The 19,918-nt window shown below is 39.2% G+C and overlaps 1 protein-coding gene across 14 annotated transcripts in view; it reads right to left on the bottom strand.

Moving 5' to 3' along the window:
* Nucleotides 1-6,325: 6,325 nt before the first annotated feature.
* Luc7l2 (LUC7 like 2, pre-mRNA splicing factor) overlaps nt 6,326-19,918 on the bottom strand; it is a 71,661-nt gene continuing 58,068 nt past the window's right edge. For 11 of the 14 annotated variants that reach the window (XM_085683519.2, XM_085683505.2, XM_085683507.2 and 8 more), the window contains 3 exons: nt 14,281-14,310; nt 11,729-11,920; nt 6,326-7,627 (listed from right to left, as the gene is read on the bottom strand). In XM_085683519.2, the coding sequence (XP_085539645.1) occupies nt 7,465-7,627; nt 11,729-11,920; nt 14,281-14,310 (385 nt within the window). In that variant the 3' untranslated portion in view covers nt 6,326-7,464. Of the gene's footprint in view, nt 7,628-8,415; nt 11,921-14,280; nt 14,311-19,918 lie in introns of those variants that run through there. The other 3 variants (XM_085683506.2, XM_085683513.2, XM_085683514.2) reach the window with 2 other exon arrangements.

Raw genomic sequence — 19,918 nt, 5'->3', positions numbered from 1 at the left:
GTCTTGCTACCCAGTGTGACACTGACTTTGAAGACCTGAGCTCTACCAGCTCCCTAATGTCTTCCACAAGCTAAGTGTTCCTGTCACTAGGACCCCTTCCCTGATGCTTCTCTGGAGAAGGGTTTGAGGTGTTTGCTTGTGGGTATATTCAGAGAAGCAAGCACAACTGCATTATCCCAGCATTCCCACATAGAAGTGTACTGTGTATGTCAGTCTGTCCAACCAGCCAGCATCCATTTAGAGAGCCAGAGCCATGGAAGTCCGGAAGAAGACGAAAATCCATGTCCTTACAGACCATTAGCCTGGCTTTTTGAGTCTTCACTTTACCAGCTATGGGATGAGTGGGTGGAAATGAAGCCAGCAGTACTACAATCAGAACTGTGCCCCTCGACTGAACTAGGTCCCTTCCCAAACTATTGTAGCATGTTGGGGCCTGCTTTCTGTCCCACCCAGTACCCCACAGCCGGCAAGTTCCAAAGAAAATCATACAGAGTCTACATTAGGTTATAAACTGATTGGCCCATTAGGTCAGGCTACTTATTAGCTCTTATAACTTATGTTACCCCATTATCCTTATCTACGTCAGCCACATGGCTCAGTACCTTTTCCAGCAGGGCAGCTTACATCTTTCCTCTCCAGTGGTCTGGGCAGAACTGGTGGAGAGAGCTTCCTGCTTCCTAGAATACTCCCAGTCTCTTTGCTCCACCTCTACTTCCTGTCTGGCTTTCACGCCTATACTGCCTGCCTGGCCAATCAGTGTTTTATTAAAATATGACTGACAGAATACAGACAATTCTCCCACATCAAACTATGGAAGGTTAATTCCTAGTACCTGTAATACGACCTTTTTGGTGCAATCAGGTAAAAATGAGCCCATCTGTGTGGCTAATCAATCATGACTGGTGAAGAGAAATTTGGTGGCTAGCAAGATTGCTCAGCGGGCAGCTCTTGCTGCACAGGTGTCAGCCCCACTTCCCTGGGTCTTAAAGGTACACTTTAGTTCCTGTCCAAGTTCTGACCAGCAGAGGACAACCTATGCTTTGGGGACTCAAAGGCATTTCCCACATGCACATGAATCTGTGAGTTAAAGCACATGTGTATAAGTCCAAGGACACCCCAAGAACAGTGGAGAATCCAAAGAGCAATGCTGAGCAATTCCAGCCAAGAAAACTGTCTACCTTCTATTAACAGTTCTGGTGCTCTATATAGTGTACTGTCCTGTATTAGCACATCTCATTCCCACCATGACCTAGTAAACTAGGGGTTAAGTTGGACTTCTAACTATAACTATACACAACAAGAAAATACGATTCTAAGTAGCCCAAGCAGAAAGGGGGAACTGAAGAGGCTTCTCTCCATATGTCCACCTTCCTCCTTTTGGGCCACTTCCTCAGTAGAGTAACACAGTCACCAAATGTGCTCACTGACCTGTCCTCAAGTCAAAAGATAGACAATCGAAGATGAAGGCTTCTAGTCACAGAAAGGTGACCATCTCCGGCAGGTGCAGACGCAACTCTTGATTGCTCAACTGTGGCCAGGAGTGAAGTCAGTTATACTGCAACTAAAGTGGAAATTTGGGCACTGCACTGAAATATGAGTACAGTGGGAGGGTGAGTTTCCTGAACAGGACAGTAAGCAAACAGTACAGCAGACAGTGAGAATCTTCCAGACATGTGTTACTTCCCTATTCTAAAGCTGAGAGTCAAAGAGGGAAGATAAAGGATTTACAGGGTAGCAGAGGGGAGGTTATGAGTACTGACCCTGGAGATGGATGTATTCCTGACTGTCCTGATAATCACTACATAGAATAGGCTGGCCTCGAACTCATGGATATCCAGCTGCCTCTGCTTCCTGAGTGTTGAGATTAAAGGTGCTACATCTGGCCACATCTTCTTTTAAAAGTATAATTTTTGTATGTGTGTGCAAGCATCTATGATGTGTTTCTGCAAGTATGCAGTGTTTGTACACACATGAATGTATTTGGGGTGACAGTGTGTATGTGGAAGAAGACAGTCTTGGGTGTCAGACTTCACCTCCCTCTTTGTTTGACTCAGAGATTCATTGTTCACTGCTGCATATGCCAAGTTAGCTGTCACTCCTAGCTCACGGTAGGAGCCACCACACCAGGTTTTATGTATAGCAAGCACTGTACACTAAGTTGTGTGCCTCTCTACCAGGCTTCTCATGACATTTTATTCTTTATGTGTGTGTGTGCCTGTGTTTGTCTGTCTCTCTTTTGAGACAGTGTGTCTCTGTGTTGCTTCTGGAGCCTGTCCTGGACCTAGTTCTTGTAGACCAGACTGGCCTTGAACTTACCTCTCCAGTGCTGGGTTTAAAGAAATGTGCCACCACTGCCCAGCCTATTTTTTGACACAGGGTTTCTCTGTGTAACTTGGTGGCCCATTTAGATGACTGGGTGGATATTGTCACGAGCCTGAGGACCTGTTTGATCCCTCACATAGTAAAAAGATCAACTCCCTCAAGTTGACCTACACATGTACCCTGTGACACATGCATGCATACAATCAATAAATATAATAATTTGATGGGAGAAGGGAAAACATGACCAAACATATTGCAAAAATTTTCCAAGGAGTTTTAAAATTCAGGCCTGTTTTAAATTAGTAACTGAGATTTAACCTCCACAAAACAGTGTGTTTCAGGAGCCATTTTTGACAAGATCTCATATAGGCCAGTCAGGCTTTCCAGGCATGCACTACCATGCCCACCCAGCACACGGAGTACCTTCTGACAATGTAGGCAGCCCATGAATATTGCCACTCGAGGTACAGATATCTTCTAATACCCTAAAAGGGTCACTGCTAGGCAGCCAGTCATGAGGCAAAGCTTAAAGGCTACTTCTGCCTGTTCTAGTTCACATGAAGAGAACTGTGCATTGTCCTCTTCTGGGTCTGGCTCCTTCCGCTGGGTATGTTCCCAAGTTACTCATTTCTACTTATATTAGCAATCATTTCACTTGTGTGGCTATATCACAATTTGTCTGATTGATGGACATTTCAAGTATTTGTAATGTGGGGCTACTATCAATGTAACTGCTACAAGCATTAAAATACAAACCTGTGTGGACCCAAGTTTTCGTTTCCCTGGGTACAAAGAGTGCAAATGAATTGTGGTAAGGACATGCCTAGTTTACAAGAAGCTGATGAGCCTCCTTTGCTGGAGCAGCTGTACCATTTCCAGCCCCGCTGCAGTTCCGGCTGCTCATTGTCTCCACTAGGACTCGGTACTGCTACCCTTTTCCTGTGGGACATTCACGACTGATGGCCTCGGCACTTTTAGTGTGTGTACACATCTGGTAACCATTTCCTTTGTGTGATTCTGATTATGTTCCAAGATTAAATATTGAGAAATCTTGTTTACAATACCCATATCTGGGGGCTGGAGCACTGACTTCCAGAGGTCCTGAGTTCAATTTCCCAGAAACCACATGGTAGCTCACAACTATCTATAATGAGATTTGGTACCCTCTTCTGACACACAACATACATAATAGTCTAAAAAAATATCCATGTATCTACCAGGTTAGAGCATTTTGCTTGTATTGTGTTCATACATGTGTACAGGTGGCACTGGGTGGAGGCCAGAGGCCAACCTCAGTGTTAGCCCATCTTGTCTTTTTGAGGAAGGGTCCGTCACTAGCCTAAAGCTCACCAGTTGGTTAGTCTGGTTTGTCAGTGAGCCCCAGGAACCCACCTGTGATCCTCACAGTCAGGATCCTAAGTCCATATCACCATACCTGGCATTTAGGGATCCACCTCAGGTTCTGACAGCCATCTTCCCAGCCCAGGACAGAACTTTTCTTTTGTTTTGTTGTTTGAGGCAGGGTTTCTCTGTAGTTTTGGACCCTGTCCTGGAACTAGCTCTTGTAGACCAGGCTGGCCTTGAACTCACAGAGATCCGCCTGCCTCTGCCTCCCAAGTGCTGGGATTAAAGGTGTGCATCACCTTTAATACTCTTGAGAGGGACATAATACTCTTGAGAAGTGAAGCTGTACAGCAAGGATCCAGGCCTATGAGGAAAGCGTGACGTGAAAGTGATCCAGAGCCTGCCACAAGTTCATGAACTAGGAGGCCTGGGACCTCTGCACATCTACCAATATAGATAGGGTGGGGATATATACCAGCAAAGACAGAAGCCTGGCAAGTTCTCTGTATGAGGGTGATGTCACAGTTCTGAGGGTGTGGGGAACTGCCTCTGCCTCCCGAGTGCTGGGATTAAAGGCGTGCCCAGAACATTTTAAAAATGGCAATTTAGATGAAAATCCAAGTGTTCCTCAACTTTATAAAATTTTTAAAAATGTACAAGTTGAAAAACTGAAAATAAACACTCATAAAGCTCTCTAATACTTAACATTTTACACATTCACTTTTATATGTGCATACAACTGGGCAATGTTTCATTCGATGTTTCAGACACCAAAAATCTGTTTTTATATAATGCAAGTTTATCACCTAACAAATCACTGCAATTTTCCCGCTTCCCATGTGTTTGGATTACAGGCATAAACCATGCCCAACTAATTTAGACCACAAACATGCTTGCTGACTGGTTCGGTTTTCTAAATTTTTAATTATTTTATGTGCGTTAGTGTTCTGTCTGCATGCATGCATGTCTAAGAGTGTCAGATCCCCTGGAACTGTTACAGTTAATTTTGAGTGGGCATGTGAATGCTGGGAATTGAACCGGGGTCCTCATCAATGCTCCCAACTACTAAATCATCTCTGCAGTGCCAACTGGCTATTTATATAGTCTTCTTTAACCTAAAACTTTGACCTTTTGAAGAAATTGGGCCAGCTGTTTTGTAAAATGACATACATTCTGCATTTATCTTATTTCCTATAAATTAGAACTTGGGCCTGTTTTTGAGATGGGGTCCTTATGTGATTTCGATACAGACTATTCAGAGACCACATTATTACAGACAAACCTTCCCTAAGGTTCAAAAGTTGCCCAGGCTAGTTGGTATTCACCTTGAAATCCTCCCACCTCAACTTCTCAAAATGCCTGGATTATGGGAGTGGAGAGCTCACCAGCAGACACTTTTGACAGACTACTTTGAGATACTGGGTAATTCCTATTGATATCATGGATTTGTTTTTGCAATGCTGGAACAAATTCTGGGATGTCATACAGACAGACAAGTGCTCAATCACTGAGCTCCACTCCAGCTCTCAAGTAATTTATACCACACTTTCTGGGGGAACATTGAGACCTAATATAACTCACATCTCAATTTTGCTAACTGATTATTTTCATGTTATTCTAGGTTCAAAAGAAAAAGTTGAAGTAAAGCAAGACTGTAACAAAGGGGTCTTAGAAACAGGGCAGTACCACATACAGCTTTCTTTCATTTTCATGTTGTCCCAGGCACTCCTGAGGCTCCTTTATTGTCATTTCCAGCTTAGGTACGCTATGCCTAGTCACGGTCTTGTATCCTAAAAACTTAACTGATCCAGATCTGTCTCAATGTCTGGCTTTCAGCCTAACACCTACTAGGCTAGCTAAGGAAATTAGGCTGATACTACGACATGGTTGTCATGCAAGCCTCACAAAGCTCAGGAATATCTTCTGGCCCTGGCAATGCTCATTGATAGACCCCCTATCTCTACCAACAGAAGGCTGTTCTCTAAGCCCTCATCACCTGTTCTAACACCCAAAGAACAACTATTGTCTCAAAAACAGGCAAAAGAAGAAATATTAAAAAGAGACTTGGGATTGTCTTACTGGTATCCTAAAGTATTTTCACCAGGTGTGGTGGTACATGGTTATAATCCTTAAATTGAAGAGTAGATGCAAGAGAACCAGGAGTTCAAGGTCATCTTTGACAACACAGTGAACTGGAGGTCAGCCTGACCCCAAAAGATGGAGCAAGGAACCTGGATCTGGAAAGAAGGCACTTCTTTGTAAGTGTGAGAACCTAAGTCTGACCCCCAGCAAAAAGCCAGGTGTGGTAGTACCCACTTGCAATTCCCATGTGTACTCCATAGAGCTCTGTCCAGACAACTAACCTAATTTGTGAACTCCAGGTCAATAAGATCCTGTCTCAAAGGAGACTACAGCAGGCCACTAACTTATGCCCCCCACCCACCCCAAAAAAGACCAGGCAGTGCCTCTTGGCACTGAGGCAAAGGCACAACGGTCAGGAATTCATGGCCAGTCTCAGCTACAGAGTGATTTCTAGGTCAGTTTGGATTACATGAGACCTAATCCCCAAAAAAGTTATCTTATATATACTAATTTTACTAGTTAATATATTGTTTCTAGAAGGACAAAAGTTATTTGTTAATTACTAGGTAGTCATTAGTAAGTAATTAACTCTTTAATGCAGAAACTGTTGGTTTCATTATATTGGTTACATATTGATTTTATTCAGGCTTGTCAATTAAGGAATACAAACAAGAGACTCTTAGTTGCTTCTACAGGTTCAATCTTTCCTTATAGAAGCTGTTAAACACAGCTCTGAAGTAGTGGAGTATAGTCAGCAAGAGATTTGGGTGGAGCTACAGTTCATCTGAAATCCACAATTATATATTTACTACCTTTGGTGCCTTGTACAGTAAGGCACTGTTAAGGATGTTACAGAACAGAGGAAAACAGCACAGCAAAGAGTTCTAGTGACAACTTACTAAACAGGTTACAGAGTAATGATGGTAGTGATGATGATTGTTTCTTTTCCTTTTATTATTTTTACAATTAAGAGTATAGCCTTTATACTCCACACACTCACACACACAATAAAACAAGTGCTTATTATGAAACAGTCCCTGCCCCATCCCCCCAATATACTGAACACAGCAATTATAACAGAACAACAACAACAAAAAAAATAAAGACAAGTCTGGTTTCAAACTTTCAATAAAAAAGCAAAAGTAATGCAACAGCTGTTCAACTTCCAACTCTAATAGGGCCCCAAACAATATAGCCCTGTGTAAGTTTCACCAGCACACAATCCGGTAGAAATGCTCAACTATAATCAACTAGTAATTGATGTGAACAGAACCTTAGAACAGAAGTTATATTGCTTCCCTGCCCCCTTTTCTCTTACAGTTGGAGGCACAGGTATTAGGAGATACAAAAGTCAAAGGAAGAAGAATTATAAAGAAAAAATTCCCAAAACTGCTGCTGTTTGAAATAGAAAGGAAGACAGAATTTTACAAATATTCAAAAATTGCAAGGCATTAACACAATTCATACACTATCACTCCTACCTGAAAGAACAGAGATCAGCGTCATTATGTAAAACTGTACGTTCAGAATGGTATTACAGGTTCACCAGAAACTATGGATGTAGTTTTAGGCTTCATCAAGGAAAATAGGTTAATATCTAGCCTGGATCAGTATCTAGAATTGTCACCCCAAATGGTTGTGAACTAAATAATAGCATGTTAACTCCATAGGAAGCTTAAGGATTGAAGATATATATATATATATAAATACAGCTAATTAGATCTCCCCTGCTTCCCGCTCTTCAGAGCTCCTCCTGTCTTCAGATCTGCCATTAGCACTCTCATAGGACCGCTTCTTATCTTTTCGATCTCGGTCACGAGGTGATCTGTCTCTGTCACGTGATGCTAAGTCTTGGTCTCTGAATCTTTCTTTTGAGGATCTGAAAAATATTAATTTGAGGAGCAAAATATGTTGGGACACCCAAAATCCAATCAAAGAATAGGAAGAAATATTAAGTTTCTGATAGCTGAAGAAACAGATTAGAATACACCTGACAGCAGACTTTCTGACAGAAAAGAGCATGACTATAGCTGACAGGGGCACCAAAACAAGACTGGTGGTAACAAATAGCTGTATGTAAAAAGGCCTAAATTAAACGACTTAATTCTTAGTATTTGAGATAACCATGAACATTCTCCAATTAATAGATACTTAATATAAAAATAATGTATAGATAATAGCTTTTAAAAGTGAAAGGTATCAGATTCCAAATTGGATGGAGATCAATGAATTAGTATAGAGGTCCATATCTTTTGGGCTAACTGGGCTGACAATAAGGATTTGAAGTGTAAATCACACATAATCTCAGGGTGTAGGAAGTCTTTCTGGTCTATCAACTTTTAAAATGTAAAAATGCAGAACCATCCATAGCTTGCTGGTTGTACAAAAACAGGCTCTCGTCACATTTGTTCTACAGGCAGCACTTTGCAAACTCAGGTAATAGAACTACTCAATAATATGGCTTTAAATAACCATTTGCTATTTCAAAATCTGCTTTACTCCCCAAGTGAATTCATTAAAACTAAGATGGAAGGTATCAAAAACTGATTATGCCATAATAAAATACTGTTTCTAATACTATCTCCATTCTCATACCCATTTTCAAAAAAAGTACAAAAACAAAGCAACGTCATATCAGAAATTCAACCAGAAAACAAAACACAGACATTACATAGAATCTAACTATATTGTTTAGCATAGAATATATACTTTCAACACCTAAAATGAATTAACAAATATTACATTTATTTTATTCTTTACAGGTGATACAGAATGTTTACACAAATTTCTCAACCAAGGTTTAGAATTATGATCAGAGGCACTGCCAATTACTACATAATACTTTTTTTTTTTTAAGAGTTGGGAGTTTAAACCTAGGACCTCAATATGCTAAGTTTGCATGCTACTAGCCCTAAAAAAGCAATACTTTCAGAAAAACATAAGGCAAGATAAAAATACTATAACCAGTTTTAAAAATATAGGTAAGGAGAGCATTGTAATTCAAATATAAAAAGTTCAAAAGGCTCATGTACTGTTAACTTGAAACTGCTTGGTGATGCTACAGAAAACCGTCAAGGTCATAAAGACGGCACAGCCAGTGATCAATCCACTCTAAGTTCATAGCTGTCAGGACAAAAACAAGTCAAGAAGGGGGTATCTTATATCTTGTGCCTAAGCCTTTGTTCTCTATTTCTTCTGTCAGAAGGTGAACCTCTTTACTCCATTACAGGCTCCCTGCACTGGTGTTCTCGTTCACCAGGCACGGGCCCAAAATCAAGAACTGAAATCTCAGAAAATGTGAGCTTAAAAAAAAAAAAAAAACCTTCATGTCGTTTTCAAGTGCTTTGTCATAATACAAAAATATAGTAACATAAATGATTAAAACAAAAGTTTGAAAAAATAACACCAATTAGAACGTTCTACTTGAGGTTTTATATGCCCTTTCCCCCTTTTGTTTTATTTTCCGAGTCAAGGTCTTTCTCCCTAACCCAAGCCGGCCTCAATTTGTGGCAAGTCTCCTGCCTCAGCCCCTAGAGTGTAAGCATTACAGGAGCTCCTGCTTAATAAGCATTTAAAAAAAATAATATGCTTAAAAGACAAAAAGTCACATTTCAAGCCACACAAGCCATCTCCAAAGCCTCTATTAAATGATGATAGAAATGATCAACAGAACAGTAACATTAGATGCTGGCAAGTCCCTGAGGTCAGTGATAGTAACTGAAAAAGATGAATTAATGGTTGTACGAGATTACACATACCCTACATGCAGTCAGTTTCTTATGTGTTACTACTGAAAGTCTAATAAGCCAAATATTCCTATTACCTCTATTTAATAAAATAGGGTAAAACAATAGGATGTAATTAAATTATTTGGCAAAGAATTCTGAACTCAAGTAGTTTAACTTTGAAGTATGTACTACATGACAGAACACCCGAAACGCATAAGGTTGTTGAAGGTCTTCACTGACCTGTGGGAACTGCTGCCAAGACAAGATTCATATAGATAACTCACTTGTAGCAAAGACCAGAACTTCACAGCAAGGGCAAGAAAACAGCAAAATGTCAAGACTTTTAATGGACTCTTTTATCATCAAAAACTCGCATATATACCAATAATTTGATGTTATATATATGAAATAACAAGTAGCAATCATTTTTTTAAAAAAACAATGTTTTAAAAGTAATTTCAATTCAATGATATGAAATACTTTTGAGAAAAGCAAAATCTTTAATAGTTTTACAAAAATAATCCTCTTTTAAACATGCTGAGTATGGTGGGAAGTTTTCCTATATGAATAAACTTCACAAGTTCAGGAAGCATCAAGATGACACAATGCTAGGACAAGGCTCCCCACCCATCCCTCTGATTCCCACCACCAATAAAGACATCTAAGATAAATACCAGAAAATGACAACTGGGCAGGTCAACACAGAATCATCTAGATCCTTTACACCTAGCTACATGAATTCTCAGACTTTATAGTGTGCAGATTTTGAATCATCAAGAACATTAAGAAAATGTTTGTTTCTGAACATGGCACTGAGGACAGTCTCAAAATTCCAGTTTCAAAATATGAGAATGAGACCTACAGGTATTTGCCTACTTGTTTAATTACAACCTAATTTACACCATTTATTCAAGACTGATCCATTATCTGAAAACATTTTTAAAACTCATTTTGAAACTTTCATCATCTAAATTTGTAAAATTTGCTCTATGATATCCAGTTTAGCACTTAATAATCCATGGTCAAGTATGTTCCCAAACAGAAAACAGCTTAGAGCAACATAAATATGATTGTATAATATACTATTTTTTTTTTGCTATTTTTTAACTAAGGCTAGCATAGAGGAAAGTTATCTAATTCATAAAGCCAGGCAGGGTGTTATATGCCTATAATCCCAGCACTCAAGAGGAAGCTGAGGCAAAAAGATTATGAATCTCAAGTCAATCTGGGCTACAATTAAACCATTGCTCCCCTGCCATTTCCCCACAAAAGCAAACACACACACACAAAAACTAATTAGAATCATTTGAAGGGCTACTTAGAACAAGGACAGATATATATGCAATAAAATGTTGATTGAAAGCCTATGAAGAAACTAAGCTTGTGATCTCAGGGAATGGGTAATTCAGTCTAAAAAGATTTTGCCAGTTTTCTCTGGATTCAGCTATGAACTTTATGTGGAGTAAGCCACAGAAAACCTAAGACTAGTAACTAGGCACTCCAAGCGTTTCTCTTACATAAACCTATGCATGGTTGTCAAGAAAGGGAATAAGTAATTTTCAATATAATTTATGTTCCATAGGATTATCGTGTGACCTGAGTTTTGGGAGCTTAACAGCTCCACTATATTCTAATCCTTAATCTGCTTGCACCAGATGATCAGGTCCAGTGTCTTCTCTCATTGCATATTTTGAGGTTTCCTGATATACTAGGAAGTGTTGTAGCATCTCAAAACTCAGAATCTTCCCATCACAATAAAGGTGGACACAAAATGTTATGTTTTATACTGCAGATTAAATGACATAGAAGAATGTGTTTGCTCTTTAGAAGTGCACCAGCTCCAAGTTTGGAAAACAGGCAAACAGAACTAAATAATTCTTTTAATGAAAGGACTTCACAGAGCCCCTAATTTGTCAATACACATTGGAAAACAAAAATCCCCACAACCTCATGAGTATTAGTACCTAGAATTATTTGCCTGTAAAATAGTTTTTGTTTTTATCAGCACCCCTCCCACCTCCCAACATCCCAAGTAAAGAAAAACAATGACCTCTGCACAGACTGGCTCCAATTTCTTACTCTGGCTCACACATTACTCTGCATGAACTACTCATACAATCAGAAAAAAATGTATACACCTACAATTGAGTACATATCAATACCAGGTGCAAGTTTCAAACCAATAATCTAAGCATAAGTAACATAAGTAAACTTAAAGGTAGCTCCGCATCCTCTGATCGGCACTTCAGTACCTCCTCTTGGATCGCTCTCTGCTCCTATCTCTAGAACTGTGCCGACTTCTCTGATGGCTGCGGCTGCGGCTGCGGCTACTGGAACGGGACCTGTGGCGATGTCGTTTCTCTCGAGACTTGGATCGAGTCCTCCTCTTGCGTTCTCGTGACATGGAGCGAGATCGGTGTCTGCGATGCTCTCTGGATCTAGATCTACAAGAAAATAATTTACTTCATTCATTGTTAGTGCTACAATTATTATTTTACACTTAAATTTTTCTTCAAAAAGAAGCTAATTTTTTTTTTTAAAAAAAAGTCTTGTGTGGCCAGGTAGTGATAACACACGCATTTAATTCCAGAACTTGTGAGGCAGAGGCAGGCAGAGTTTGAGGCCAGCCTCCTCTACAGAGTGAGTTCCAGGACAGTCAGAACTACACGGGGAAAACAACAACAACAACAACAACAAAAAATACAGCCAATGTGTTGGGCGGTGGTGGCACACTCCTTTAATCCCAGCACCCGTGAGGCAGAGGCAGGCGGATCTCTGTGAGTTCGAGGCCAGCTTGGTCTACAAGGGCTAGTTCCAGGACAGGCTCCAAAGCAACAGAGATACCCTGTTTTGAAAAACAAAACAAAAAAAAGGTATCTTCTCATAACTTCAAAAGTGTAATAATTGTGATAGTTTGTCTTAAAGTGAATTGTTATTTATTATGCTTGTTTATTGGTTTTGAGACAGAGATTCTTTGTGTAATTTTAGATAGATAGATAGATAGATAGATAGATAGATAGATAGATAGATAGATAGATAGATAGATACACAGAGAGAGACAGACAGATCTCTCATGACAGATACACAGGTAAATAAGTTGATCTTTCATGAGAAAGATCTGGCTGTTCTGGAACTTCATTTGTAGACCAGGATGACCTCGACCTCACAGAGATCCTCCCACCTCTGCCTCTCAAGTGCTGGGATTAAAGGCGTGCACCACCACTAACCAGCCCAATTTAATGCAACTTTTAAAAAATGTCTATAATTATTATTATTATTATATATAATTATATAATTATTCATGAAAATATATTTGCTAGGTACCTAGCCCATTGTACCTTTTTAGTTACAAGAGAAAAAAGAACAGTAAAATAAGTCCCTGAACTGCTGGAGTTCATAGTCTAAGAAACAAGTCTCTAAAGATCTACCTCTAGTAAAGAAATAAGCAAACAGAGAAATGGGTAGTAATAGTTTACATAAAGCAGGCATAGAAGGATTTCCTGACAAAATGGCATTTGAGCAAAGATTGAAAGCAAATCAGTCAGCATAGAGAAGACCATCCAGGTATAAAGTTCTGGAATGAGAGCAAGTTGAACATGTCGAAGGCTGACAAAACCTCCTTGGCTACAATGAAGTGAGTAAAGAGCAAAATCAGGGCTTAACAAATACGAAGATCGAGTATTTTATCATTCAAACCAGGAAGCTCTAAGTGGCGTTTACAGAAATTGACTGGGGGAAGTATTACTGTGACAACAAATGTAAACAACTGTCTCAGGCACATTGGACCACATACAGACACCCACTAAGGATATGGTGTCAGATGTGGTTGTACACATCTGTAATCTCATCACTGAGGAATACAGAAGTAGGAGGATAATGAATTCACACAAGACCCTGCCCGGAAAAAACAAAAAAGTATGTTGATACATGCCTGTGATCCTTACTAACAGTTCCAGACAAACTGGAGCCAACATGGACTACAGTCTCAAAAACCAAAACAAAACAAAACCCACACAATAACAACAACAAAATCCCCAGCTGGCTGGCTAGAATATTTGTATTTCCAACAGGTATGTTAGGATATTGTTTCTTAAATGGACCACTCAAATTCATTCATTTTTTTCAAACTGTCTTTTAAAAAAAATTCTGCCGGGCAGTAGCAATGCTCGCCTTTAATCCCAGTACTCAGGAGGCAAAGGCAAGTGGATCTCTGTGAGTTTGAGGCCAGCTTGGTCTACAGAGCAAGTTCCAGGACCTGGGATAGTTATAGAAAAACCCTGCTACAAAAAAAATGAATGAATGAATGAATTCTGAGCTAGAAAGATGGGTCAGCAGGAAAAGAGCAATGGCTGAAATTCCAGAGGACCCTGGTTCAACCCCAGCAACCACGTGGTTTTGAGAGAGGGATTCTTTGTGAAATTTTCTCTAGATAGACAGTTTACAACTGTCTCTAACTCCAAGATCTGACACTCTCACACAGACATACAAGCAGGCAAAACAGCAATGCATGTAAAATAAAATTTAAAAAATCTTATCATATATTTACTAAACTTCTAAAAGATTTTTAAAGAAACAGCTCAAACCTGAACTATGAAAGAGTAAGTCAGTAATAACTTTTTTCCTTTTCTTTTTTTCAAGACAGGGTTTGACTACCAAGTGCTGGGATTAAAGGTGTGTTCCACCACTGCCCAGCTCAGTCAATAATAATTTATTAATTGTCATTCAAATTTAAGATATATAATCCAAAGAACATACATTTGAAAAATACAGCTTCACTATTTTATCCATCTTCTAAAGTACCTACCTTTTGGGATTCTTGCTATGTGAGCGGGACCTAAAAAAAGAATATCTACTTTTAGAAAAGTGACTCTATAAATTTTTAAATTGGTACATTGTACTTGGAAATGATATTTTCCTTGAGTTCTGACATTTACTTCTACTTCTTTTTTTTTTTTCGGAGGGGGGGTTTCGAGGCAGGGTTTCTCTGTAGCTTTGGAACCTGTCCTGGAACTAGCTCTTGAACTCACAGGGGTTCACCTGCCTCGGCCTCCTGAGTGCTGGGATTAAAGGAGTGTGCCACCACTGCCCGGCCTCTGACATTTACTTCTATAAAAGCAAACCATGTACTTATGCATTGGAGTCTACCCCCAGCACAAAACAAACAAAACAACAAAAGAACAACTCTATAGAATTCTCTACCTTGTCACAGCAGTTCCTTTAACTAGACACTCGACTTAGAAAAGAATATATTTCTGGAGACTGAAACTGTGTGCTTATCACAAAAGCAAGTCTCCAGAAACCGTTTCCGAGACTAGAACAACAACAGAAACAAATAACAATTAAAAAAAAGCACACACATACACACACACATTTTTCTATAGCTTTCACACTATCACTGTGCTTTTGTCTTCTGGGAACAAAGAAAAATGTCTCAAGATATAAAATGCCCATTTTGAACCTACAACCTCATACTATAGGCCCAAGAAAAGGAACTCAACTTTACATCTTTGTCCATTTACATGAATTATATTCCTTAAAAAAGAAAACAATATATTTTGTAAAGATTTATTTTTATTTATGTATATTAAGTGCTCTGTCTGCATAGTCCTCTGCTCAACAGAGGTCATTGTATCCCATTATAGACGGTTGTGGGCCACAATGTGGTTGCCAGGAATTGAATTCCAGGCCTCTGGAAGAACAGTCACTGTTCTTAACTGCTGGGCCATCATCTCTCCAGCCCAGAAAATAGTATTTTTAAGTGTGTGTGTGTACATGTAAGCCTGGGTATGCATAACTCAGGAGCTAGAAGCACTGGATGCTGTGGCGCTGGAGTCACAGGAAATTGTTAACTGCCCAATGTGTATGCTGGCAACTGGACTCAGGTCCTCTGGAAGAGCAGTGCATGTTGTTAATCACTAAGCATCTTTCTAATCCCAAAATAATTATACTCCTCCATTTTTTAAAAAAGTGCATATTTGTCTGCATGTATGTATGTTACCCATGTGCATGTCTGAGGTCGGAAGAGGCCAGATCCCCAGAACTGGAAATATGTGAGTTTAAATATGTTTAAACCAGCAAACCATCTGCCTTCCACATGATCCAGCCCCAGATTATCACCTTATATAACACAACTCTTTATATTTCCCTGCAGTGCTGGTACTCAATAAACAATTCCATTTCCTAACACTTCAGGGTTTATTTTGTGGTGTGAGAGTATATATAATGGCAAGCATATTTTAAAGTATGTTTTGGGCTATATTAACTATGATTCTATCCATTCTCTGTCTGTGCAACCAGGAGAAAGTTCTATATCCTCCCTTGGTTTAATCTATCATTTGAAAGACAGGCAAAGCAATATAAATGTCATTGGGTATGATATATCCCTCAAAAGTTAATGTGCTGATGATCTGGTCACCAACTGGTATATCTAGTCATCAAAAGCCAATTCAATCATAAGGGCTCTTACTCAATCAATGAATATAAAATCTACAAACAATATTTAAAATGTATGCACGTATGTCCCTAGCATGTAGATAGCTGTGGAAGACAGAAGGTGTTGGATACCATGGAGTTAGGAGTCACAAGCAGTTGTGAACTCAGTTTCCTGAAAGAGCAGCAACCACCCTTAGCCATCTCCAGTCCCAAATAAAAGATTCTTAATTTGATGGTCCTTTTGTTATAGAAACCAGTATATGAGACCTAGTTCAAAGAGTAGGTTCTTAAGTCTGAATCTCTCATGTCAGCTTACTGTGCTTGCTTACCTTGCAATGAGTAGCTTTTCTCTACCATGATCTTCTATGCCTTTCAATCTCTATGGTGTGAGCCTTAATTACAGGCCCACAATGGAGCGAGCAAACTAGGTGTTCAAACTTCTGAGTCTACAAGCAAAACAAATCTTTCTCCTTTTAAACTTTTTTCTCAAGAATTTTCAAACAGTAGTGAAAACCTAACTAACACAGATTAGATAAACGAAGGCAAATTCTTAACACATAGCCTGGCATATAAATAGCTAGTAAGCGACACACATTTTTAGTAATTGATTATATCAGGAGCAATTAAAAACCAGCTTGTATAATTTTACATTATTTAATAACTTTGTCTTATGAACATATATACAGCACTTCCTCAATTCCACAGCATTTAAAAAAATTGTTTCAACTTTGCAGCAGGCTGGGTTGGCTTTGAAATAAGTATTTTACTGAATGCTAAGATTATAGATATGAACCACCAAACCTACTTTGTTGTTTCTTTCTTTTCTTTGAAGGAAGACCCACTATGTAACCATACTTTACATACCCTAAACTAGCAGCAAGGCTGCAGGTACTTTCTACTTTAGATTCCTTTGTGCTGGGATTGGAAGTATGCATCACCATACTGAGCTAAATATTTCTCCAATGGGGATATACTTTGAAATAAAAAAAAAAAAAAAAGAGGTAAGAAGTGACCAACTTTTTCACCATCTACAAATACTACAATCCTATTAAAAATGTGAGGTAGTTGGGTGTTGGTGGCACATGCCTTAAATCCCACACTTGGGAGGCAGAGGCAGTAGGATCTCTGTGAGTTTAAGGCCAGCCTGGTCTCAGAGTAAATTGGCAGACAGCCAGGACTACACAGAAAAACCCTTTCTCAAACAAATAACAACAAAAAACGAGGTCATCTGACTGTATCAGTCGAATCTTAAATTGTGAATTCCAACACTATGTAAAATGCTTATCTATACTATTCTACACCAAAATAATGCTTATCTACACTATTCTAAACAATGCAATTCTGAACAATATCCCTAGAAAAAACAGCCTAGGATTAAGCATAGTGACAAAGTACTTGAAATCTACTCACTCAAGAAGTTGGCCAGGGTTACACAAGACCTAGAATCAACAACCAAGTAAGCCAGATATGGTGGTATGCATGCTTTTAAGAGACAGGCAGGGGGGCTAGAGGGATGGCTCAGTGGTTAAGAGCATTGCTTGCTCTTCCAAAGATCCTGAGTTCAATTCCTGGCAACCACATGGTGGCTCACAACCATCTGTAATGATGTCTGGTGCCCTCTTCTGGCCTACAGACATACACACAGACAGAATACTGCATACATAATAAATGAATGAATGAATGAATGAATGAATGAATGAATGAATGAATATTTTTGAAAAAAAAAGAGTGAGAGACACAGGTGGATCTCTGTAAGTTCGAGGCCTATTCTACAGAGATCCAGGACAGCTAGAGATACAGAGACCGTGTTACTATAATAAAAACAGCAGATAAAAATGCAGAAGCAAGAGACCTTGCCTTAATAAGGTGGAAATCAAGAACCAATTTCAGAAAACAGTCCTCAGACTTTTACATCCCCCACCGCCCCCCCAACCCCTGCCATGTGCGCGCGCGCGCGCGCACACACACACACACACACACACACACACACACACAAAGATACTGACACAGCCCCATAAACAGGAAAAAAAATGGGGGGATAAGCGAGTACAACCTCAGCATACACTAAAAACATAGAAGTCCTGAAATAAAATTTGTTAAATGCAAAACACGGGGAATTAGAAATGAGGAAGAGGGTGAGGCAGTAAGAAAAAGAGAAAGAGACAAAAGATTTCTCAAAACGGATGACAACAACATAGCATTGTACTGGTCTATTCTTAAAGACTGCCAGCTAAAAGCCAATGAAATGGCTTAGTGAAAAGGCATTGCCATAAAAGCCTGGTGGCCTGAATTCGGCTCTCATGGTGAAAAGTCCTGCTCCACCTAAGCAGGGTGACACATGTGCGCCTGCCATGTACATGAGCAATGCACACACGCGCACACACACACACACACACACACACTCACACAGCTGTGTACTGCAAAATAAAGTTCCCCTAACTGAAAATAGTATGCTCAGAGTCTTTGAGTTAGCATGACCAATAATTATCTTAGGGACATACTGTATCTCTGAGAAGGTATTTAAATTTCAAAGATATAATGCCATTGGGAACACTATAAATCAGAAAGGGTAAATTTCTTTGTGATATGACAGTCTATTATAAAATGCTTAAAGTTCTGAACATGTTAATGGGCAACAATGACTAAAAGGATGTTCAAACACTCTAAAAATGAAAATACTAAATTTACTAATTAATGAGTTAATATAAGCAGACTTGCTGTATCAAGTTAATGAATTTTTATCATTTATGGCTCCACTGGGCGTGGTGCTGAGGGGGAGACAGGCTAATCTGGGTCTACAGAGCAAGTTCCAGGACAGCTAGGACTATACAGAGAAACCCTGTCTTGAAAAACAATACAAAAGACAAAAATCAAAACAAAACAATAACTTATGGCTCCTACAACTGAGAAAATAGTAACAGTTTAACATAAAAAAAAACAAAAAACAACAACAAAAAACCCCCCAAATCTCCCAAATCCTTCCTCAAAAAGTATAAAAAGTGGCATATTAGAGTGCTTGCCGAGCATACACCACCCCTGGGCTCAAGGCCCAAGACCACCACCAAAATAAAAAGAAAGGCCATACTTCTGTGCTAAGAAGGTACAAATCTAGCCCAGTATGGTAAAGAAAAAAAAAAAAAAATCAATGGGTAACAAGATCCTGTAACTCATTCAACCTAAAGACACGAAACAGTCCCTACTGGCTTTTCTACAATCTTGAAGGAAATCACATTAGCTCAGTTGACTAGCTAAGAACTATGAAGGCTGAAAACACCTAGCATGAAAATTTGAAATTCAATCATGACACTCACGAACTAGAATTTCTGGATCATTTCAGATTTTAAATTAGAGATGCTAAACAGGTGAGGCTTGTCTACTCATATATACCCCAATTCAGATACTCCAAATTTTGAAACATTTTTGGTTAAAACATTTTAGATAAATACAAGCTATTGAGTCTGTATCATTCCTATTAAAATGGTCTTGCATGGTAATTTTGTTTTGCCTTGCTTTTATTTTTGTATTCTGAGATAGTATGCCTCTGTGTAGCCTTGGCTGTCCTAGAACTCACTATGTAGAACAGGTTGGTCTCAAACTCAAACCCTGTAATCCCCAAATACAGGGATTAAATGTGCATCACCACAGTCCAGCCCCACTATGTTTCTGACTGGCTTTTTTCTAAACCTTTGATTAATGTGTTTGATTGCCTCTTTCTATATTCATGCCACTTAATATTTCTAATTGTTTTGTTTTTAATTATTACATTTTAATTTACTTTGCACACCCCCCATGTGCCACAGTAGGTCATGGCATGCTCTTACAGGTCAGAGGACAACTTTTGGGAACTGGTTTTTGCCTACCACTTTCTACCTTATGGGATTTAGTAATACCATGCCCAGCTTGCATGGTAACAACATTCTTTAAAGGCAAAAATTTCTAAGTTTCTATGCCCAGAACCAGTTTAATAGCACCTTCAAGTCATATACCCTTTAGGTTAGATAGAGACTGAG

The sequence above is a fragment of the Myodes glareolus genome, chromosome 25 (genome assembly GCF_982192425.1).
Source record: "Myodes glareolus chromosome 25, mMyoGla1.1, whole genome shotgun sequence".
NCBI classification, from domain to species: Eukaryota; Metazoa; Chordata; class Mammalia; order Rodentia; family Cricetidae; genus Myodes; species Myodes glareolus.
The sequence above is the reverse complement of the archived record's forward strand: the minus strand, read 5'-3'. Positions and strand labels throughout refer to the sequence as shown.